At 47.6% G+C, this 25,520-nt stretch overlaps 1 protein-coding gene across 1 annotated transcript; it reads right to left on the reverse strand.

Moving 5' to 3' along the window:
* Window positions 1-679: 679 nt before the first annotated feature.
* Slc15a4 (solute carrier family 15 member 4) lies at window positions 680-22,884 on the reverse strand. The gene is made up of 8 exons (XM_076922972.1): window positions 22,272-22,884; window positions 14,308-14,597; window positions 9,951-10,119; window positions 9,534-9,611; window positions 9,108-9,276; window positions 7,204-7,359; window positions 5,855-6,013; window positions 680-1,793 (listed from the first exon to the last, which is right to left on the reverse strand). The coding sequence occupies exons 1-8, from the start codon at window positions 22,827-22,829 to the stop codon at window positions 1,645-1,647; spliced, it is 1,728 nt and encodes a 575-aa protein (XP_076779087.1). The 5' UTR covers window positions 22,830-22,884; the 3' UTR covers window positions 680-1,644.
* Window positions 22,885-25,520: the final 2,636 nt, after the last annotated feature.

The raw sequence follows: 25,520 nt of genomic DNA on the forward strand, positions 1-25,520 counted from the left end.
CAGGCCCTTTTTATCACACCATGGTCTCTTGCCTAGCTGCCATTCTTGTCTTACCTAGGGTGCTCCCTGTGCTGTCAAAGCAGAGATGCCTATGACCAGCACACACCCTGAGCACACAAAGGGGAGGCAGTTCCTTCTCTCATACAAATACAGAAGATCCTGTGAAGAAAATCTACTTTTAGAATATTACATGTTTTACTTGAGGTCGAGGATTGCACACCATGTTGGTGTGTAGAGGTCAGGGGACAACTCAGGACAACTGGTTCTTTCCTTCCATCACGGCCGCAGGTCTCAGGCTTGATGGCAGGCACTTTTACCTGCTGGGCCCTCTCACCAACCCAAGAAGGCCTACATTATGACAGCAGGAGGTTAATGACTTCAGCACCCAGCTTCTCTTTTCAGATATAGGTGAACCTCTGCAGAACTACCTCCCTTTAAAGCCAAGAACGAGGGAGGAGTACAGTGGATGGTTTTTTATCCTGTAGCCTTTCTATCTGGTGTGAGAGAGGCAGAGTCAGGTTTCTGGCAGAAGTGTATTTGAACACTGTGGCTCTAACACTTGGCCAAAGGAATGAAAGGCTGAGCTGGCAGCAGCTTCTGCCATAAAAAGAAACCTGTAGGGTAGGGGGTCGCTGAATTGATGCAGAGTATGGAGAAATCACCCAGGAAGCTCTTGGTGTCATGTCTGAGAAGCTTTTATAAAATTATACAAAACACAGCAACACACAGAACAGTTTAGTTGACAAACTCAGAACCCCAGATATGTCAGTAACAATACAAAGGGGGGCGACTAGCCCAACAGCTACCATGTTTTCCCCACTCACCACCTGCCTCCATCCTTACTGCTACACAAAGTCAAGTTCTCAGAAAAGCTCTGCCTGGTATAACTGCCGATCTCCTGCCAGCTGCTGTCTGGTTTCAGTGAGGACATGGTGTCCTCAGTCACCACTGATGCATGTGCTTAAAGCACATCAGTAGTTCATGACCTAAGTCATTGCTGACCACGGTGACAGACATCTGAGATCGCAGCACTTGAGAAGCAGACAGGAGGTAACCCCAAGATTGAGACCAGCCTAGTCTAATATGAAAAACTTCATCTCAGTCAACAAAACCTACTTTCTGAGCAGATGAGTCTACACTACTGACCCACAAAGGCCTTGGCATCAGCAAGACCTGTGACGAGAGACATGAATGGAGTAGATGCAGCTCCTAGGGTTGACATCAACCACACTTTCATCTCTAAAGAGAATCCTCCTATGCCTTGATGGAAGTGCTTGCTCATCTTAAAGGAGATGCTGTGAGGAAGAAGTAAGAGTATTTATAAGAAATAAGGATACCAGCAGCAAAACCGTGGCTGCCCAGGATTCGAAAAGAGAAAGCACAGCTGGCTCAGGACTGGCAGAGACCTTCAATGGGAGAAGCCACATTCTCATCTCCTGGCAGGCCCAGTGCACAAGACGGGCCACAGTAAGGCACTCACGACCATCATCTGGGCACAGGGAGGGAGAAGCCAGTCCAGACAACATGCAAGAAGCTGGGACACCAACAATCTAGCCTCAACCTGCTTGCTGGCAGTGCCCTGGTAGTCAGTAAGCCCTGAGGCCTTAGAGTCTGAAGAACCTGTGAGCATGCTGGCTGGCTGCATCAGGTCCTCGTGCTGGCTGGGCCCCCATCTGTCCTGGCCCGCTGGCGGTCGTACTTCACAGACACAATGAGGAAGAGCAGCAGTGTAGCTCCCTGGATGGCGGCCAACAGGAAGAAATAGTAATGCAGGTGGCAGCTGTTGATGTTCCCTAGGAATGAGCAGACACCTCCTGGTAAGTATACTCTACAGACAGGGCATCTTCTCACTGGCTCTTGGCCACCTGCCTCCCAGGGCTCTCCCATCCTTGGTGAAAGGAGGGAGGGAAGGCAGGGGTCCCAGCCTTAGCTCTGATGCCAAGGAAGGCTTATGAGGTTGGGTGTCACCTCAGTCCTCTGAGAGATAGAGATAGTTCATGACTTGCACTTTCTCCTCCACACAGACAATATGAAAGAGAAGCTTCCTGTGCTGCTTTCTGCCCCGGACTGTGTCTGGGGCACAGACTCACTTCTGCCTTTCTCTGAGATGTTCTCCTGTCACTCCACTTAAAGCCATTATCCACATTCAGCACTGAGTGATACTTCTGAGGATGAATAAAGTCCAGACCACATTCCTCTCACCAATGCTACAGGGAGCTGCACCTAGCATGGTCCCCAGTTTGTAGGCCTTCCCATGTGACAGGTAGCATGAGGAGATATCGTCTCAGCAGAGCAGTGATTTCCAGCCTTCCTAATGCTGTGACCCCAACTATAAAATCATTTTCATTGCTACTTCATAACTGTAATTTTGCTACAATGAATCCTAATGTAAATATCTGATATGTGGCCCTAAAGGTCAACCCACAGGTTGAGAACCACTGCATTAGAGCAACCTAGATGCTTTTGCTTAGCATCTTTCAAGTCTTGCATCTCTATACAGGTAGCCCTCACTGCTATAATGCACACACCTTGGTCTCACCGTAAAAGGAGTATCACATATTTTACAGCACCCAAAATACCAAGGAAGGAAGACAGTGCAAGTCAGGGCCACAGACGGTGGAGCTCAACAGCCAGGTTGGAAGGTTGGAGCCTGTGGTCTCCACTGTGACTCTGCACCTGTGAGGACTTGGGCCTGCATAAAGCTGTGTTAGCTATAATGCTGCCCACCCCGCACCATCACTTCTGCAAACCACCAGTCCTCAAGGACTACTCCAAAGATCCAGGACCAACATACATGATGGTGGCAGGATGACAGCTGGGCACAACATGAAAGGGGCACTGAGAGTGCCACCCAGCTCTTCACAAAGCCTGCCTCCTGTCCCCATAATTAGTCTCCATGGATAGCATTCATAGCTCCCAGGAGCTGCTGGGGAGCACATCAGCCATACTCTAGGTGACTCGTCACACAGAAGGGAACTAGCGCACAGTTCATGGTGTGCCTGGAGGCTATTGCACTTTCTGACACTTCGAAAGCATGTTCTAGTCTCTACTGAGAAGGTAGACTTCTTCCTCCTGATGTCGTTTTTTTTTTTTTGTTTTTTTTTTTTTTTGTTTTTTCGAGACAGGGTTTCTCTGTGTAGCCCTGGCTGTCCTGGAACTCACTCTGTAGACCAGGCTAGCCTCGAACTCAGAGATCCACCTGCCTCTGCCTCCCAAGTGCTGGGATTAAAGCGTGTGCCACCACCGCCTGGCCTGATGTCCTTTTTATGCTGGGTTATTTTAAACACCCTTTCCTACCTGAGCAGATGTTCATGGCAAGCACAACACAGGGTCCCACAAGAAGCACAGACACGTGATCCACAGAGAAGGACAAAAGCCCTGAGTCTGCCCCAAAGGGGAAGAGTCCTGTTATCCTGAACCTCACAGACCAAAGACTGATTCAGTCAGTAAATGGAAAAGAGCTTTGCCCTTGCTCTGTTCCCAGCTCTGTCCTGTTCCCTCATGGTCAGTGACACAGCTATCTTCCAGAACCTGTCTTTAACTGTAACAAGGTACTAATAGTGTAATCTTATGTGCAGTGTTGAAGCTGGCAAGACAAGTGGACTGTGTCGCTACATACATACTACTGGCCCCCAGAGCAGAAAGCACACTACAGTTTACCAGGTCTAGCCTCATTTGGGAATATGCAGAGAAGTCAAGTATGTACCCACCACCAAGAAACATTGCAATAGAATTCTGTGAGGAAATGACACTTGGGGTCAACAGGGAGCCTCTCGGAAGAGATGAGAGTCCCATGGTGACTCTATAAGAACAGAAATACGTACTGGGCAGGGGTGGGATGCTCAGAGAAAGGAAATATGACAGGATTCTGCACTGACCTGTACTAGCAGCATGGAGACCATGTGCTTGGCCAGCACTGGGCTGCAAGAGTGTCATTCCCACTTAGGGAACAGTGGTGAGTGTCAGAAAGTATGCAATGGAAGCCTAGGGAGCCCCTGAAACCTTACAAGGAAACTCTAGCCCACCAGGGACACCACAGAAGCTCTGGTCACCTCCTTGTCTGCAAGAATGCTGACATAGGAGGGGGAAGAGTGCTGTGCACCTGGTGAGAGGAAGGGGTGCTGGCCTGGAGCTACTGTCCCTTCTGTAGAAGGTGGTGTTCTAGAGAGACCAGGTTACAGCAGGGCCTTTGCACAGCACTGACCCCAGTCCCTAATAAAAATTGAGAAGCTGCTGGGCACTGCTAAGTGCTACCTTAAACACACACCAGCTATACAGCAATCAAAGGAACTCTGCAGAGGCTTAGGTGCAGCCTATCAGAAACAGCTGGGGACAAGAAGACACTAAATTATACCTGGTGGTCGTGGTATCTCATGCCTTTTATCCCAACACTTGGGAGGCAGCGACAGGTGAACCTCTGCGAGTTTAAGGCCAGCCTGGTCTACAGAATGAGATCCAGAACAGCAAAAGCTATATACAGAGAAACCCTGTCTTTGACTCCCCATTCCCAAAAAACACTAAATTTGTAAATTAAGGTAGGGAGTGGACTGGGAGTGGGTTATTCCCAAAAAAAGCAAAAGCAGCCAACTCTGCACACAAAGAATGTGTTCAGAGCCTAAGCCAGTGAGGTCACTCACACCTACAATCCCAGAACTAGCACTTTCCCAGATGAGGTAGGTGGTCAGGGTTAATGTAATGTCCCCTAAGGTGAGCTACAGCATCCCCATGAGGTTGCAATCTCTTCTGACAACAGTCTCCTAAGTAGGAATGACACACCTAGGCAACCCTAGGCTACAGAGTGAAACCCTGATTGTGGCCTGGTAGGATGCCTCAGCAATTAAAGACACTTGACATGCAAGTCTGATGGCCCGAGTTTGATCCCCAGATCCCACAGGGAAAGGAGACAAAATGACTTCTGAAAGCTGTCTTCCGCTGGAGAGGTGGCTCAAGCGGTTAAGAACACTGACTGCTCTTTCAGAGGTCCTGAGTTCAATTCCCAGCAAATACATGGTAGCTCACAACCATCTGTAATGTGTCTTCCACACATGCCTGCAATATGTACACATATAACATGTACACATATAATAGTAAATGTTTTAAACTAATAGCTAGAATCCTGTACTGACCATCATTTGGGAAAGTCTGCATCATGCAGGGTGACTCTACTCGAGGGATGTCACTCTCCCAGGGGCATGAGAGCAAGGGAAAGCCCCAGGACAGCACGTTGATTTTACAACTGGCCTCATATAGCTGCAGAGTCAGTTACAGGTACCCAGGGAGCTTTGGGAAGGGTTTCGGGCTTCTGGGCATTACCTCAAGGTTCAAAGGAATCCAGCTCTAGGTGCTGTGAATCCCACAATTTCTAGACAAAAATTTCTGACTTTCCCAAAGTTATTCAATAAAAGTGGATTAAATGCTCCTAAGCTGGGCAAATGCTCACAGTACAAACTTCTGCATAGGGAACATGTACTTATCTAAAAGGCAAAGGATGTTGTAGCCCCTGGTTCACACACAGCACTGCAGAACTGCCCAGATCAACAGCCAGAAGCCACCTCCAGAAGCAGCAGACTGACCAAAAACAGTGTTCACAAAGCACTACCCACCCTTCTAACATCTGAAAACCAAAACAAATACCCAGGAACTAAAACATAAGAGCAGGCTGACACAGGAGCTGACATGTAGGTCTCACTACATTTCTCTCAGAAAGTGCTAAGCTAGATATAGCAGCTGCTGACAAGGCAGTGCTACTCAACAGGGTTTGGGCTAGTCGCCTCTTGGGACAGACTGATCTTCACACAACCCACACCAACAGCAAGCACTCTGGTTTCCCACCCCTCCAGACATCAAATCTCACCAAAGTCTGTATGACTGCTCATCCACCCAATGGCCTTGAGAGACACCAGGGCCAACAGTCCTGAGCCCACAAAGGACCCAATGCCAGAGAAGAAGAAGAAGAGTCCCATGATGGCGCTCTGCATGGACTTGGGGGCAGCTGAGTATGCAAATTCCAGACCTAGAGAAAAGGAGGTCACTCTTAGAAGATCACCTTGGTCAACCTAAGCCAGCTTCCCAGTGCCCTGCTTCACAATATACATGGATCCCACTAAGGTGTGAGTACTCTCAGGAGGACTGTCTTTGGAAACACATGGTTGGAGAAGTCAGCATTAAGTGTAGCCACTCACCCTCATGAGAGCTCTTAAAATACATCAAGGAAGAATGGCACTCTTAGTTGTAAGATATTCATAAGAAGTTTTATCATAAGACAGACATGGTTCTCATACCTAAAATCCTAGCATTCAACAGGCTGCAGCAAGAAGTTTGAGGCCAGTGAGGCTACAGTGTCAGACCCTTTCTCAAAATCTCTAGAGTTAGGGGGCTAGAGATGGCTCAGTGTTTAAGAGCACTGGATACTCTTGCAAAGCACCAGGGTTCTATTCCCAGAACCCTCAAGGAGGCTCACAACCATGTGTAACTAATGGATATGATACCCTTTTCTATCCTCCATGGGGACTTGTATGCATGTGGTATACGTATGTACATGCAGGCAACACATAAAATAAACAAATCTTAAATAAAAGTCAAGACTTGAATGAGGTTGGAGGGAGGCCTCTATAAGGACCCTACTTCACAGCTAACACAGCATAATAGGTTCAAGTACTTATAAACTTCTATTCCCAGTGGCAAAGATAATGCAAAGCCCATTGTCAGTAGTCACAGAAATCTGCCAGGGTTTGAGAGGTAAGGCGCAGCATGCTCCTCCTCTCTTCCCACTGCTGCAAGAGCCAACCTGCCCCAAGCTTCGTCCCTGAAGGGTATCACTAATGACAGAGGCCCATGAGAACAAGCTCTGCAAGTCAGGTTTGCTCTTTCATGTATGTAAGCCTGTACCAGCAGCACAACTGAGCTCTGTAAAGTTTGGGGACACAAGGTCTAGCAGAAGCCATCCATAGTGACTTCCCCCTCATTCCTATGGAATACACAGGGCAGGTTATGATGGCCTTGTAAAAATATCTTAAAGAACACTGGTTTTGCACAAGAAAGGGAAGCCTTAGCCGGAGGACTAAGAACTACTATTTACTGAGTCACGCTCTAAGAGACAATTCCCCCACCACTCTCCCACACAAAGCACCATGGCCCTCTGCTCAGCACAGTGCAGGGTATAATACAGACAGGCCCAGATGCCACCAGCATTCACACACTCACCTGCTATACTTGCAAATATCTCACTGATGCCAATGAGCACGTACTGTGGGATCTGCCACCAGATGGGCAGGTCAGCAGCATGGTAGACCACACCACCAATGGTCTGGTTGATGGTCTTCTCCTTTACCAGGTCCAGTCTTTTACTCTCCAGGATTCCTAGAATTAAAAATCAAGTTAGTGTAGCACTTAATACTGTCATTAATCTAAGTCTACTGTGTATTACAGGAACTTATCAACAATTCTGAAAGGTACAAGCAAGAAAGGAAGGTGACCATGACAGCTTCCTAGGCAGATCACAGTCGTGTCATCCACCTCTTCTTCACCAGAGCATTTTACAGATATTCACTATATTTAGTTTCATCCTCAAGTAAAAGTCTGGGCCACTCATTCTGTTCATTTTTTTGAGATTTATTTATTTTACATATGAGTGCTCTATCTGCATGTATACCTGCATATCAGAAGAGGTCATAAGATCTCATTATAGATAGTTGGGAGCCACCATGTAGTTGCTGGGAATTGAACCAAGGACCTCAGCAAGAGCAGCAGGTGGGTAATCTTAACCACTGAGCCATCTCTCCAGCCACCACCACCCCCCGTCCCCCATCTTTTTAAAACTGGGAGGATGAGTGAGAATCTGTACAATGGTCACTGGAGGAGAATGAGATACTTCGTTAATGGCATAGCCACTGCGAAGTGATCCATTAGTCCCCAAAGACACTGCCACAGACCCATACACAAAAAGAAAATGCTGAATTACCCAATGTGCAGTCCTTGAAATAAATGGGTCCAAGTCTCTAGACAATGCTCAAAAACTTGCCTCAGTTCAAGAAAATAAAAGCAAAGCTGTGGGCAGAACCAAAATAAAGCACAGAATGCTAAGGCCCAGGAAAAGGACAGCATAGCAGGAACATGAAAGGGAGACCTGGGACACAGCACACTGGAACCCTCAGTAACAAGCTGGCACCACTGTGCCATGGTAACAAGAAACCTCCAAGCCCCCAACATAGGATCTCCCTCAACTCTACAAAACAAACCATCACTAACAAAACCACAAACACAAACCTCAGTACCAAAGTGAAATGCTAAAAAGCCCCAAGTAATTTTCAGATCAAGTGAAAATCAAAGCAAAGTTCTAGGCCAGTGAGACACTTCAATGGGTGAAGGCGCTGCCACCAAGTCTAATGACCTGGGTTTTATTTCTATAACCCAGATGGTGGAAGAGAAGAACTCAGGCAAGTTGGCCTCGGATCTCCACACATGTGCTGTGGTCTGTACACCTCCTCCCCGATATGCATACAAACTAACCCAACAGTAAGCATAATAAACATGATATAGCTGTAACAACAAGCAAATCCTTGGCATTATTATTCTTTCACCATTAAACAAGGAAGAGGGGCTAGGAAGATGGTTCAGCAGTTAAGAGCACCTGCTGCTCCTGAAAAGGCGAGGAGACCCCAGCCTCACCAGCAAACAGAAAGAATGGGGGAAACAGGAGTGTCTTAGGACACTGTCCCATGCTGAACTGTGGCATGGGACCTGAGGAACTAGCTCTTCAACTGTTGAGACTTTTGTTGGGAATGTCCCAGGAGCCTGGAACAATCCCACAAAACCTTTTTCTCCATGCTGGGACATGGGTGGCTTCACCAACTGTGAAAGTCAGATGCCTGCACAGAATCTCTTCCTTTTATTCCCACTCCACACTGAATGTTGGCCTGCAGGATGGGGCAGCACAGGGCAAGTCTACTCAGCCCCAGGATGAAGGTTTGTCTTTGAGAATAAAATGACACTTGATGAAGAGTTCCTGGCTACCCAGTGCCTTCACCACAATACACTAGCTTCTGCATGCTGCACAAGACACACTGGGAGAGGAAGGAGAAGAGGGACCAAGAGAAATGGTGGCTCACCTGCAGCAAAGGCAGAGCACATGACGAAGAACATCCCCACAGCAATCCTCTTCAGGGAGGATGGGAGCAGGCCGTGTCTCCTCAGCACCGGGTCCACTAGCTTGTCCTTCAGTGGGATGAGCAGGAGGATGAGCACCGCATCAAACATGGTGAGCCAAGCTGCAGGCAGCTGCACAGAGCATGGCATTAGCTACAGTACAGCAGTTCCCCCTACCACCCATGCATGACCGCCAGGATGCTTTAGCTAGAGCTGCTGACTGGAAACAAGTGTGCTCTAAGCTGGGGGAGGGCTGGATCTGACAGTACTTGTGTTTAATGGCACTGGCCAACCCAATCTCAGCAGGCTGGAACTAAGGAGGAGCTAGTTCTAGTGACAGTGTCTCAGCTACCTGCTGCAGCTGCGCCTGCCACCTCCAGGTTTCTTACCGTATGATGGGTGGTGGTGATACTTGAGATTTCTGGAATCTTCAAATGAAGACTCTGTAAAACATATGTGGTCTGCATCTGGATAAAGAAAGCAGATGGTACAGGTAAATCAGCAGGGCCTCTAAGTCTGTGCACACACCCTCCCTCCTCTAGCTGAAGTGTGGCAACTCCTCTCAAAATCAGACATAGAAATTATTGAGTCTCTATATAGTCTCTTTGAAAAAAGCTTCCAGGCAACCTAAGGAGAAGCTGGACGGTCCAGAAAACCAGAAGCACACCCATTCTCAGATGCTTCTTGAGAAAGGTTTTGCAACACAAAGCAGCCAACCTGAGTCCATGACTGGAAACTATGGCAACTGATACATAACCCTGAGCCCTGCACTGCGACATCAGCCACAAGGCTGGGTCAGCACTCACTTGGAAATACACTGTCCAGTAAGGAATCAGAGCCAAGAACACGGGCACAATCTTGACCAGGGCTTTCACGTCTTCCACTTTGTCCTCTGTGAACGGCCCTCCATGCGACATCTTACATGAATCAAACAGACTGTGTTTAGAAGATTGCTGAAAGACTCCAAGGCCTTCACTTTGGGAAACAAAATGAAGGAATTAGTTTACTTCCACCCCCAGTGACAATGCTCTGGTAACAAATCACGTCTGGGGTGGGAAAGTGGCTTTCTGCACTGCCTGCTTTAAGTCCTCCTATGACTAACTGTACACAGCACACACAGCTCCTGTGGGTGACCACAGGGCCCTTGGAAAGGATAGCTGTGTCCCCTGTACCCACAAGGAGGCCATCTCAACCACATGCAGCTCTACAGAGCAGCAGTGTTACCTGGACTTCTATCCAGCTGACACCAATCTGAGCAATCCCAATTTTTCTTGTGACTATACTGGTTTATCAAACAGGCAAACACTCGAGGGACTAGAAGGTGCTCTGATGGCTGGAAAAGCAACATCTGCCTCTGGGATGAAGATCAATCTGGAGTAAAGACCCATGATGGTCACTACACTAGGGTGATGGGAAAGGGAACTCATTCATTCATCTTTCTCACAAGCCTGGAAATCCTGTAAGGATCTTACTGACCCATTTCAAAGAAGAAGTTAGGACACAAATTAGACAGGAGCTGTGTCAAGATCTCAATGCCTCAGAGTTGGGGTCAGGACTGGAGTGAGGCCATCTTGGCTTACAGGTGCATCTCTGGACAACCACAACTCATTCATAGCTGTGGGAAACAGTCCAAAATACAATGAACGCCCCTGCCTCTCCATCTGTAGTTTTAAAAAAATGAGTGAGGCCCTCCAGGCATCAATACAGTCTTCCCCAGCTGCACAATACCAACAGAAACTGTAGGAAGCCACACTGTTCCCTACATAACCAAAATCAACATAAGACACTCAACCCTACCGAGAGCCTCCCAACTCCAGACTTTGGAATGGCAATTGTCTGTATACCAGTTTATAACCCTAGGCCTGATTTCCCTAAATCATCCCATTTTAAATTCTTTGGATATTTTTCCTATTTTGTATGTGTGGTGGGTATATATGTATGTTTTGTCTCTGAAGACAAGGCCTCACTATGGAGCCATGGCTGTCCTGGAACTTGGTATAATACAAGATGAAGCTGCCCTCAAACTCAGAGATCTACCAGTCTTTGCTATAATTAAGAGCATATGCCAACGCAATACACTTGCATATATGTCAAGTGTACTACAAATGCACCTGGTGACCTCAGAGTCCAGAAGAGGGCAATGGATCCCCAGGAACCAGAGTTGTGGAAGACTGCTGAGTGGTGGGAACCAAATGCAGGTCCTTTGGAAAATCAGCAGGTACTCTTAATCACTGAGCTGTCTTTCCGGTTCCTTATTTTTATTCTATAAAGCAGACACTCTTAGTCTGTGTATTCCAAGTTAGAGAAGATTGAAAAACTAAACCTGGGCAGTGGTGGCGCACGCCTTTAATCCCAGCACTTGGGAGGCAGAGGCAGGTGGATCTCTGAGTTCAAGGCCAGCCTGGTCTACAGAGTGAGTTCCAGGACAGCCAGGACTACACAGAGAAACCCTGTCTCAAAAAACCAAAAAAAAAAAAAAAAAAAAAAAAACCAAAAACCCATAACTTACTCAGTATTTTAGCCAAATTCTGATGAGGTAAATACCTGCTGCCTGTGTAATATCACAGGGACTAGGTGAGAGGGATGCTGAGTCACAGGTTCCTATACTCATTTCTCATCATTTGAGGACATCCCTAACTCCTTCAGATTCCTATTCATCTAAGGTCCCCATGTACCTGATATAGGCACTACCAGTGATAAGCACATGGTAGGTCTCTGAACTAATATTAATATGTCTCTGAAACACATTGATACCAAGAACCAAATCCCCCTAGTACCACAGCTCTCACGATGTTGTATATCAACAAGTTACTTTAAAGCTAATGAACCAGGGTATGTCTAAAGCAGTTGTCCTCAACCGGTGTGTCTGGACCCCATGGGGGCTGAATGACCCTTTCACAGGGGTCACATCAGATATTCACATTAAAATTCATTAACAGTAGCAAAATTACAGTTATAAAGTAGCAATGAAAATGTTATGGTTGGGGGTCAACACGACATGAGGAACCGTATTACAGAGTAGCAGCCTGAGGAAGGTTGAGAACCACTGCATTAAAGCCTCCCAATCACCAGGTGAAGTGGCACATGAATAACTCTAGTGCTAAGGAGGTTGATGCAAGAGAATCACTTATAGATATGAAGCAAGTGCAGATCCAGCCTGGGCTACTTGAGACCCTGTCTCAGAAAAAAGAAGTTTCTAGTCCACTGCATACTTAGTACTCTATGTTGTGACATAAGGCGCCCCACAGTCACAGACAAGAGCTCACTGTTCCTCCCACGAAGGCTGTGACTCAGTTTCCCTTGACCTATGTGTCCACATGCCTGTGTGTTCTGGCTCTGAAAGGCTAGGTGCACTTGTCACAGATTCCACTTGAAGGCTTCCACTAAGGGGGAAGAAAAATAAAGCCCCTGGGCCTGCTCTATTACAGTATGAGGACACGATGATGTGAATTCAGATCAGCAGGTCTCTTCTAAAGTGAGCACCACATCTCCCTCCAAACACATCCACAGAGTCGATACACAGGGACTGGGCCATGGCAAACAGGTGTGTAGCACTTGCTGGGCTCTCCGATCCCACCCCAGGCAGCACAGTGACAGGCCTCATCGGGTACGAGGCTGCTGAGGGCCTTACACACCTCACTGTCCTGAGGCTCACAATAATCCTGAGAGCAGTCCAGCTCCCCTAGGGAAACAGCAAAGTCAGACACTCTAATATTAGTCTCTGAACAGCCAGGGCCCACAGCAAGTTAATACAACTTAGCTGCCTTTCCTACCCTTGTTGCTTAGTTTTGCCCCAGAGACTTCCAAAGCTGAAGCTCAGAGGAAGGCAGGCTGTTCAGTCTCACTATTTCTGGGCCATGTGTGTACCGAAAGCCCACAGACCCTGGAGCAATGCTAGCCCTGGCTGAAAGGCCCACCTCAGGGATATCTGCTAAAGGAGGCTGTCCTGTCCTCACGGCAATCAATCTAGATTAGAAACAGGTAAAGTCCATAACAAAACTTCTGTCTGACAAAGCAGGGCCTTGGCAAAAACCAGGGTGTGCTGGAACTGGATGGTCTCCAGTTCTGCAAGTTCCTCAAGTGTTAGTTCCCCTCTAGACAGGGTCTGAAAGCTGCAGAGCACACAGCCTTCCCAGCAGGTCCATGAAAGGAGTTGGGACAGTCAGATTTCACCCAAGGGACTCATGTGCCATCAGCAGAGCAACAGGAGTCACACTGTGTAGCTTCAGGTCTGCCACAAAGAGGCTTCCAGTACACCAACATCAGGCACAGACAAGCACACAGGGAGGTGTGCACACTGCCCTGCAGAATATGTTTGCAAACAGGGCCATCCCACAGGAAGCCCTAAGGACAAACAATCTACCTCACTCAGTAACTACTGGGAATCTTTACATTCAGCAAATCACAGGGAGGGAGCTAACTACCAAGGTCGCTGAACCTTGGTTTTCTATGCCTTGACTGCTCTGGTGGCTACAATACTACAGTCTCTCTTATGTCACAACCACAGTTAAGTAAGCAGTTTACTACACATAGCAGCATGCAAAAAACCATAGAAGCATCTAACTTTGTAGGATGATTTCTGGACTTCATTAACCTACATAGGGCATGACCATGGATCACCATCAGCAGAAGGGGGCAGATCTCAGAGCATGGCTATTTCTGAAAGTTCCAGGCTTGGGATCTTCAACACTAAGGCTATGCAAGCCCCATTCAAGTAAGGGTAAATAGGTTCCCAAGTGCGTCTCAAGCTATGTTTGTATGTCCCTCTATTACAAAGTAAATGACAAGGCCCTGGATGAGGGAAATTGTGCTGACCAATGTGAGAGACAACAGCTTCCTTTTGAGACAAGTACCTACAATGTACATAACAGCCTAAGTTCTCATTAACATACTTCTGTGTCTAAAGCACACAATGTCTCCATGATATCCTCTGCAGATCCAGCCTTACCTTCAAAATCTGCTACCCAGCAGCAAGGCACCCTCACCCATGTAGGCAATGAAGGAGTTGGGCAGAGTATTGAACTCAGGGCTCTACTATCCTAATGGAGGGGTTTACACCACAAACTTCCTGAATGAAGCTGGCTTGAAGACCAGACACAAACCACACAGCCCAGCCCTCAGCTGGGACTTTCTCTGCAGGGAGCAAGGAGTTGTGTCACTCACCCACTTCTCCGCTGCCCTCCTCTCTGGGAGCAGCAGCTGTAGGTCAGAATCCTAAACATGTCAGTGAAGGCACTGCCGTCAGGAGGCTTGGTGATGAAGACACTCTGGCCACAGAGGAAGACCAGGAAAGCAATGGCCACGCAGACTGTGGGAATCAGGTAGCCTGTGAGAAAGCTCACATTCTGCTGAATATAGGCAATACCTCCTAATGACAGGATTGCTCCCAAATTAATGCTCCAGTAAAACCAATTGAAAAATCTCCGAGTGGCTTCTGGACCTCGATCTTTAACCTAAAGTAAGAGAGAAGAGAAATGCATAAGAAAATGTGATCTTCTACACTTTCCATTTACTCTTTAAACAGAACAAGCTGTAGTGTTTTTGTATGTAATGACCTCCCAACCACCCACAGCAGCTACATGCCCTGCCACCACATCTACTGGCACCTGATCATCTACAAATCGAGAACAGATACACAGGATCTCAAGTTCTTGCTCTCTGCTGATGGTAGGACACAGTCAAAATGCTGTTTACAGATTCAGCCAGACTCCTGACAAAAGCCATCAATCCCTCCAGAAGCTAGATGCCTCTCCAAATGCCAGCAAGTCCTAGTGTCAAAGTAAGCTGACTACTACCATGAAGCCACTAGGAATGATCCTTGAAACAGGGTCCAGAACCCACAACCTGGCCCAGTCCAGGCCCAGAGAATCATCATCTTGGACTATCAGGAACATACATGCTATACTGAGCTCCAGACCTCACTAAACTTAACATGAGTACGATAAGAGCCTGCTAAACAGACTCTAGACCCATACACAGTAAGGCTTGCTCAGAGGCAGGGCACCACTCCTGCAGGGGGCCCAAGCACCAGAGTCTTTGATAAGCCTACAGCTAAGCTGTAATAGAAGCACGAGCTAACTTTAGATTAGAAAGGTTATCGAGTGGTGCACACCTGCGTTAAAGAGACAAAAGCAGGGGAATCATGAGCTAGAGCCTGGTTGAGCTGCACAGAGGATCTCATCAACACACTGAAGAAATGCTTAGCAGGGCAGTGGTGGCACACGCCTTTAAGAGGCAGTTTTTCTGAGTTTGAGGCCAGCCTGGTCTACAGAGTGAGTTCCAGGACAGCCAGGACTACAGAGAGAAATCCTGAATCCAAAAAAAAAAAAAAAAGCTTAAAATTAGGCCCAAGTTGGCCCTTCAGACCCCATGCAAGCCTTCTGCAGATCCCACCATCTAGCAGCTGGGACGAGGCAGGCCCAACCTCGCTTCTTCCACCTGTACTATTTACAACTATCATAAACACTATGAAAATGGGCCCAGTCTAACCCAGCATGATTCACAAAATGTCTTGAGCAAGCCAATAGGCAAAGACTGATCCTGAGCCCACAGAGACACATACTTCACCAGCCTCATCCGTAATGGATGGAAAGAGTTAAAAAACTGGTTCCACGGTACATCTGTCTTCTGGTCTACAGAGCAAGCTCCTCTGCCTAGTAACAAGCTTTAAACAGTAACAAAGCTACCAAGTATTGAGACTTCTGCTTGGCACTCATGGCTCCCCATAGTGGATTTAGGATTAAGGTGAGGGTGCAAACTGAGTCAAAACTGAGTATCCCCTGACAATTATTGAACTCCAAATGACAGCACTGCATAGACAGGTACTGTGGTTGAATTCAGTTAGAGGGTTACAATCACATCAAATTGAAAAATCCAAGTTGTTGGTTTGTTCTTTTCCTTTTTCAGGGTCAGGGATTGAACACAGGTCCTGGCAATGTTAGACAAGTCCTCTACCTCTAAACTCCATTTCCAGCCCCCAAAGTGACCAACAAACCCCAAGCATGTTGTTGTCCTACACATCAGTTCTGAACAAAGGCCCCACTCTAAAGGTAGACATCACTACAGAACAGTTTATATTTAGTTTCTTACGGCTGGGACACAATGTCTTTAAATGTTACCCAATGGTGGATATCAATGTCCATGACCAGTGGAGGCAGGCCAATAGAAAGAAAAAACATGACCAAGAAATAGAGAAAATAAAACTCAAAGTACACACACATATACTTTATTCTTTATTTATATACTTCATACATTGTATGTACAAACACCATATACACATAGACATGTCACTGTTTTAACAACCTTGAGAGAAAACAGGCCACTTTACACAAGAAACAAAAACAAAAGCACACCTCTTTGGACATGGGATCAGTTGCTAGGCTGGTCTCAAACTCCTGGGCTAGTATGCTCCCCTGCTTCAACATCTGGAGTAGCTAGAACTACAGATACATACCACAGTGTCCAGCACATTACAAGAAACATTATAGATACTAACTGAAATGTCCCAGGCCCTTCCCATGACACAGAGCAGAACCACACACATCTTCCCACAATCATAGAAACAGCTTATCCTCCAAAACATAAGGGAATACTTATTCAATTGACCTGCCATATGGACCTTTAAAGTCCTTATGTCCTTTTGAGAACCTGGCCAACTGACTTCACTGTCCAAGGGTTACAACCACAGCTACTTCATAAACAGAGGCCTACGCCCAGGGCTTCAGTAGCCACAGGCCAGCAAACTGGGCTGTCACATGCCTCTCTCTGCCCTTGGCAAAAAGCCACAGCTTCCCCATGTACCAGTCCCATGACATCACCACATGCCCTGCCAAGACTGATCAAACTCTTCATATGCCCTGGCCAACGCCCCACAAAAGCACCAAAGCCAAAGGGAGAAGAGAAGCCAACAGGGCAGAAGGGAGTATGGGTTTAAACAGGGGAAAGCTATCAGATACCCAGGAGCACAACTTCTCCCCACTGGGACAAACACCAGCCTCAAGTCCTGACCAATGCTTCAGCATAATCCAAGCACTCAGAATCTCTGCTGAAGCAAAGAATGCCTGCCGGCTACAGACCATAAACTAAACCAAACCACATGGCAGCATTGTCTGCACAGTAGCTTCTTCCTCTTTCAGCTATTTTTAATTTTGTTTTTAGTGCTTCTCAGTTTAGGGTCTCAAGTAACCCAGGCTGGGCTCCAACTTCCTATGTAGCTGAGGCTGGCTTCAAACTCTGGATTCCCCCTGCCCCTGCCTTCCAAGTACTGGAATACAGACAAGCACCTAGCACTCAGCTTACCTTTTTGAATAATCACCAATCAAGAATGACAATGACCTTTGGCAATTTGTAAGCACTGTGAAAAGTGAAAGGAGGATGAATTCTGCCTTAAAACAAAGCCCCTTTGAGAGTGACTTTACAGCTTCTACACTCACTGTGAACTGACCTGGTATTCCTGCTCACAGCCACAGTGAGGCCCACCTCCCACATAAGAAAGCCACTCTGGAGCTAAATCCGGCGACAAGAGGCAGCACCGCCAGAAAAGCAGAAGCCTTAAAGACAGCAGCACACTGCTCCTACAGGGAAAGGCCAGCAAGAACTGACCCTATGCAGAAAACATAAGCATAGCCCCTTCCAGCCGGCTTCTCCTGCAAAGCAGCAGACAAAGGAGGCCTTGAAATCTCCCTCAAGGAGCAGTCTTGAGGCAGCAGAGAGCAAGTGTCTCTATAAGGATCCCAGGTACTTACTAAAGGTATCATCATTTACATACCACAAACTGAAGTGAAGTATGGCCAACCATATTTTGTATATTCAGACTTGTAAAGCCACCACTGCCCTGTCAATCTTGTGTCAGCTCACTGGATGTGTGAGCATTCTTCACATCCTGTGGTGCTCTGAGCACCCACGGGAACCTAACTTCATGCTGTGGGTAAATAGCATTTTTAGAGATGAATGAACAGACTGCACTTAAGGTCACCATTCATCACTTGAGGGACCGTACCCTACTTTTATTTAAATATTTCAAAGTTACAGAAAAGTTGAAAAAAAATAGCTTTTTCTTCCTATTAAAAATTTAACATACCAGGCCAACATAAGACGCCTCACCAGGTAAAGGCATTCTCAACAAGCTCGAAAACCCACTCCATCCCCAGAATCTGAATGATAGGAGAGAACTCACTCTTGGAGGGTGCTCTAACCTCAACATGCACCCCATAGCCCTGAACAGACACACACACAAAATGCATAAAAGAGGCAGGGGCAGGTAAATCTCTGTGAGTTCCAGGCCAAACTGATCTGAGTTCCAGGCCAGTCAGGGCTACATAGACCTTGTCTCAAAAACAAAACAAACAAATATTTAAATGAGAGAGTTTACACACACACACACACACACACACACACACACACACACACTTTGAATGACAATCTCCTAAAAATACCACCACTTTTCTTTGAAGTCCCAAAGGTACTACCACACCTAAGAACATCACCCCCACATCTGATGTGCAGGCCATAGTACAAATATCCCAAGCAACCAAAACAAGGACTTTAAAAGAGACAAAAGATTTCTCAAAGCAGCAGTCAAGAGTTATTACAGGTTGGAAGAAGCATGTGGGCTACTTAGTGAGTTTGAAGACAGCATGGACTACACAGAAAAACCCTCAGTCAAAATAAATAAATAAATGAATGAATGAATGAATGAATAAATGAATAAAATGGCCAAGGATAGTGAGGGAGAAGGACAGGACTTGGGCAGAGGCAGGAGTATCAGGAGTTCAAAGTCATCTTCAACTAGTGAATTGAACTAGTGAATTCAACTAGTGACTGGCCTGAGCTACACTGAGACCCTGACTCAAAAATATAACAAAAACCCATAAACAGAAAGCAAAACCACTACAGAGCCAGTCACTGACCACACCCAAAGTGGCTGTCAAGTTTCTCTAGGGTCCTGGCATCCAGAAGGCCCCTTCCCAGGATTATAAATGTGCAGATACTGGACACAATAGCACTTACAATGGGCAAGAGCACCTACTCTTACGTACAGTGAAGTGTGCACCCTGCACCCACTCAGTGACCCTCACGGGAGCCATCCAGTGGTCTGTTAGAAGTGTGAATCCTTGATGGAGCATCTATTGGAGAGCACTGCATTCTATCTGTTCCCTTAGCACCTGCTGAGCAGCTGGGCTGTGACAGTCACCCCATACACACTACAATCAAAGCTTCTCCAACTGTATGTGTGTAAAACTTGGTGACAGTGACAGGCTTCTGAGTGCACAAGAACCAAAACTTAATTCAGAATCAAATGTGCAATGAATGGACCCAAGATGTTCCTGGCAGTCCTGACTCTGTACAAGTACCACCTGCACTTGACACTTCACACACTGACATGCTTCATGATGCCAACAAATGCTGCCTGGCACACCCTGGCTTCATTTGAGGCCCACATGCAATGAGCTGTACTGTTTCCACTGCACAGAGAATGTTTTCTGTTCTTACAGAGTATAATGGCTTAATTTCAGAGAGCCAAGACTTAGGATATTTCCCTACCAGCCATCACACTTCAGTCTTCAAAGATGTAGTTACTATGTCTTTGGATTGTTACCAAGTTATATAAACATGCATCTCATTACTACACAAATTGGATTTCATCTTTAATAAACAGTAAAAGAACTGTTTTAAAATAAATTGATATGGTTGAGATCAGTTAATATTTATTTGGATATCTACTTTATATCTCGGAGTCAAATAAATTCTCAGATGACATGGGGCTGTGAGTGGAAAGCATAAGTGTACATCATGAACCTCAAGCCACCCAAGGTGGGGATGCACAGTCACAGGTATACCTTATGTACTATGGCCCAGTGTGTCACTTACTTTTCTGTTGCTGTGAGAGACACTATGACTAAGACAACTTAAAGAAGGGTGAGGTTATTTTGGGCTCATACTTCAAGTCCATTACTGCAGGGCAGACTACTGACTAGAGCAGCAACTCCTATCTCAAATAAAATGCCCACCCCATCCTTCCTCCAGTCACCACCTTGGGACCACGTATCCAAATATATGATGCTTATGAGGGCAATTTCCTGCAAACCACAACACCTAGGCTTAAACGACAGGGCCTGTGTCTTCATAATGGCACTAGTGGAACACAGGCCAAGGCCAGGAGTCTGGGCTTAGAAGTGTGAGGAACACCTTTCAAAACTCCAGAACTCTCAAGGAGCAACTACTTCTTTTGTTTACATTTTACCTGTATGACCCACAGCCTTGCTCTGTAGCCTGTATGTGATGTGGCAACCCTCCTGCCTCTCAATCTCTGAAACACTGAGATCACTACTACTGAGACAGTTGAGATGGGTCGTCTCTGAAATGGCCAGCCTTACAGACACCATATAAACACTGCCCAGTCCTACATTCAGGGTGCTACTCTGAGCACATGACTTCACTCTGCTGACTTCAAGTTCACCTCTCAAGGATCAGTTTTGTACTAAGACCCAGGGCTCACCTTCCCTACTGCTCACAAACAACCTGCTAGCACTCCCTAGAGCCTCCCTCCCACTAAGTGCAACCTCCAGTCCAGGCCACAGCCTGCACTCAGGCCACACCTCTCTCCTCAGAGCAGCTGCAGGCTAGTGGGCTGTGCTCTTGCTCTCCTGCAGCACAGTGCACTCTATGACAGCTATTTGCAATCTTTCTGAAACAGGACAACATATGTTAGGTTTTAGGAGTTATCCGGCCTCTGCTTTACTCAGTTTCACAGCTCTATGGGAAGCAGGGGCCGGGGGGGGGGGGGGGGGGGGGTGAGTAAGCAGGAAATAGCGAGACCTTTATCCAGAGAGCCTGACACTCAAACCCTACATAATTTCCACTGCTTACAAAATCCTCTATTTGCATTTGACCACGAGAACCATTCTTAGCCTGGGAGTCCCCTAAAAAAAGGAAGCAGAGCAGATGTGGTACCCAGGCACTTGCAGATCACTTCTGCTCTCCAAAGCTCTGGCTCCCTCCCCATCTCTAGTTCTTGGAGGTCAGAGCAGCAGCATGATGCTGGTCTTTCCCTTGCACCCCAGCCCACCACTTACTTAAAGCAATGAAGATGGAAACTTAAGGGCTTGCCTGTAACTCTGTGAAAGGGAAGCTGGGGCAGTGGCAAAGCCTTTTTGTATGTGTCTATCCTCCAAATCACAACTTCAACCTTTGCTCTTTCAGATCTCAACTCAAATGACTCCACCAACACAAAGTCCCTTTCTCCTTAAAACCACAAAGGCCATTACATCATGAATCAATCCCACCTCAATAAAGACACAGCTCTTCCTTGCCACCCAGATCACATCTGCTGGTATAGCTTTCTCAGGTCTGTTTGAGGACTTACACACATACACACACAAGCTCCCCAAGAGCAGAGGGTGAGTGTGGTTCTCCCCCTTTACCCCCAACCGTACAGTCCCCTACCAGATGCAAGAACGTGGGCAGCGATGCGCTTGCGGGGGGGGGGGGGCATTCCCTCAATACTCAGTCATGAACTTAGTGCCAGGTGTGGAATGGGTTCTACTCATGGGCGTCCTCCTCACATGGATTAGAGGAAGCCTTGCTCTTCATCCTACCCACTCGGGTGCTGGGGCAGATGGGTTTCCTCCCCACTCCTTGAGGAAGTCAATGCAGAGCAGGTCTCCTTCCTCGCCTCCACTAACGTGGGATCAGAGGCAAGTGGCCTTCTCTGCACTACACGGGCGCTTCCCTGGGCTGGGAAGTTCCTCTCCTTCGCCTTAACCTTTCTCTAGATGTGAGGCGGATGTGAGATGCAGGTCTCCGGACTGGAGAGCTTGGTGGTCAGCTCTCCGCTTTCCAATCGGTCGCGCACAGGTGTAGTCAAGTGGGGATGGAGGTTTAGGTGTTTGGGGTGGCTCCTTTTTTTCCACCAGTGGAGGACCCTGGGGACAGGTGCAGGTATGCAGGGCACCGAGACAGTCCCCCCCCATGTCCCCAGCGTCGCGGACACGTTGCGGAGTCAAAGCTTAGGTTCAGGTAGGCTTGGTGCGCAGGAGGTGCAGACAGACACACACACACAGACAGACAGACAGACAGACAGACAGACAGACACACACAACTGGAGGACCTGGTCGGGTCCAGCTCACCTGATCGGCGCCGAAGGGCGTGATGTTGGCCTTGACCGTGGCCACACCCAGTCCCACCAGCACTAGACCCGCGAAGGTGGCGGGAGCGCAGCGGCGCGCGGCGGCCTCGGGACACACCGCCGTCCCGTTAGGGAAGGGAGCCGAGCAGTTGCGCACCAGCTCCGGGCGCGGATCCCCGCAGAGAAAGGAGCGCGAGCGGGGCGCGGCCAGCAGCGGGAAGGCCAGCATGCCCAGCAGGTAGAGCGCCAGGCTGAGCAGGATGGCGCGGGCCCGGCCGAGCCGCGCGTCGGCGAGCCAGCCCCCGAACGGGGAGCCCAGGTAGGTGAGGCCCATGAAGAGCAGCAGCGCCTGGCTGGCCTGCGCGCCCTCCCAGTTGAACGGCGCGCCATTCAAGAACAACACCAGGTTGGCCGTGACGCCGTAGAAGGCAGCACGCTCCAGCAGCTCCGCCAACAGCACCGCCCCGCAGGCCGCGCGACGCCCCGCAAACACTCCGGCCGCCGCCGCGGCCGCGGCCGCTCGCCTCGAACCTAACAGCGGTACCCGCTCGCCCTCCATGGCCGGTTCCCTGAGGCCCGGGATAGACCCGACTCTCGCGAGACTGCGATTCCCCGCCGCCTTTCTATTGGGCAAGCTGAGGGCTTCCGGATCCGCCCCGGAAATCCGGCGAAGCGGGCCTGTCACTTGACAGCGGGTTGTTGTTGAGATGCTTGGAGGTAGTGTGGTTCCGATTGCTGGAGGAGTTCCACGGGGAAACTCGAGCCCTAGGCGCCAAGGTTCCGGCTCCAAACTGGTGTCCTAATCCAGGTCACCCGGGTCTAACTCTCACCTCCTGTCACCTCAGGACCCGAGTCAAGTGTAACTAAGCCTTATTCCTCTGACAGTCTCCATATCCTCTTTCTCTATCTCTCACTTTTCTGTCTCTTCTTAAACAAAAATTAGTAAAATTTATTTTTTTTTTTATTTTAAAGACTGGAGAGATAACTCCACAGTTAAGAGCACTGGCTGCTCGTCATAGGTTCTGGGTTCGATTCCCAGCAATCACTTGGTGTCTCCCAACAATCAGTAACTCCAGTTCCTTGGGGATCCGACACATTCTCCTGGCCTCCGTGGGTACTGCACACACATGGTGCACAGACCTACATGAAAGCAAACCATCCATACACATAAAACTAAACACATCTTTAGTGTGGCGCGTGCCACTAATCCCAGCTCTTGGGAGGCAGAGGCAGACAAATCTCTGAGTTCGAAGCCAATCTAGTCGACACAGTGAGTTCCACCAGGGCTACATAGTGAGACCCTGTCTCAAAAAAAAAAAAAAAAAAAAAAGAATCTAAAAAGAAAACCTTTATTTAAAGCCTATAACTGAGTCTTAGTCTTGCTGGTAAGTGAAACTGAGTCTTGAGGCGTTTGTTAAAAGACTGCTAAACCTGGGCCAGTAAGATGGCTTACCAAGTAAAGGTACTTGCTACCCAGACTGGTGATAGACTGAGTTCTATGGGGGGGTGGGGGAGAGGGAGCCCCACATAATGGATAGAGAGTAGGCTCTGCATGTTTGTCCACACATACACACACAAGCAATTAAAAAGAAAAGAAAGGACTGCTAGGCTAAGCATGACATACTTGAGCAAAGTCTGTAGTGGGTTGATAAGGATAAATAAAACCATTTGGACTGACTGAGCTGGTGACTCACTGTGCAGTGCAGATGTTTGGCTTGAATAGTACTAAACTAATCCAATGGGACAGTCTCTTCAGGGAAACACAAAACTACAGGGTTAGAGGGGCCTTAGAGTTAAGTGTGTGTGTGTGTATGTGTGTGTGTGTGTGTAGGAATTTTAGGCAGTGTGCTGAGGGCCCTGAATTTGATACTTTGAGGATGGAGACAAACCCAATATGCAGAATATTCTAGTGTGGTCACAGTGTTGGAGGTGGTGGTAGGGAGTGACCCAATGGCATAGTTAGCTTCCATTGTCAATTTCACACAAACAGGATTACAACCTGAAAGAAGCCCTTTCCTCCCCCCAAGTTGTTCTTGGGCAGTCACAACACCAGAAATCAAACTAGCAACAAATCATAAGATCCCGCCTCTTTTATAAATATGTGGTTATCTTTTCAATTATTTGTGTGTGTGCATGCACGTGCATGCGAGCATTCATGCAGAGCCCTCAGAGGCAAGAAGAGAACATCAGAGCCCTTGAAGCCGGAGTTGCATGTGGTTGTGAGCCATTGATGCGAGTCCTGAGAACGGAAGTTAGGTTCTCTGGAAGGGAAATGATCTTAGCAGCTGAACCACCTTATAGCCCTCAGCAGAATCCTATTTTCTTTGAAATACCTGAAATAGGCAAATGTCAGTGCATGTTAGGCAAAGATTCCCAGTCAAGGCCCGGCGTTGTACAACCAGAGAATGACTGCCAGAATACAAGGTTTGGGGGCAAAAGCATGTCTTAAAATTAGCTGTATGGCATGGTGGTTTGAATAGGTTTGCCCCCCCCCCGCCCCCATATACTCATGGGTTTGGACGCTCGGGCCATGAGGAATGGCACTATTAAAAGGTGTGGCCTTGTTGGAGGAGGTGTGACACTGTGGGGGTGAGCTTTGAGGTCTCTTATGTTTAAATTCCCTTAGGATCAAGATGTAGAACTCTCAGCTCCTTCTCCAGTACCACATCTGCCTGCACACTGCCATGCTTCCCACCATGATGATAACGTTCTAAAACTCTGAAACTGTAAGCCAACCCCAATGAACTATTTTCTTTTCTAAGAGTCGCCTTGGCCATGGTGTCTCTTCACAGCAATGAAACCCTAACTAAGACTTTAGGATCTATGAGTAAAATAAAACAGACTCTTTATTCACTTGAAGTAAGTAAATTGTATGATCTGTTGGCCATGTCTTAGTAGAGCTGTTGCCAGCTGGAAGTGAGCCAGTGACTCAAAACAAAGAGGCTGACGTTGCAGAGACGGTTCAGCAGTTAAGCATACATGCTGATCTCACACGGGAGAGGAATTAGGTCCCCAGCACCCATGTAGGGTGGCTCACAAACCCAAACTCCAGTTCCAGGACATCTGATGTCCTGTTCTGGCTTTTGAAGACACTGCACACAGGTACACAACCCCACACTCAAACATAGACACACAATTAAAAACAAGTTTTAAAGTGGGAGAGGTTTCACACGCAAACCTGGATGTCTTGCTACACAAAGGTGAGTGAACCAGAAACTCAGGCAATCCTTCCTCCCACTCAATCTCCTGA

Source organism: Arvicanthis niloticus, chromosome 24, assembly GCF_011762505.2.
Source record: "Arvicanthis niloticus isolate mArvNil1 chromosome 24, mArvNil1.pat.X, whole genome shotgun sequence".
NCBI classification, from domain to species: Eukaryota; Metazoa; Chordata; class Mammalia; order Rodentia; family Muridae; genus Arvicanthis; species Arvicanthis niloticus.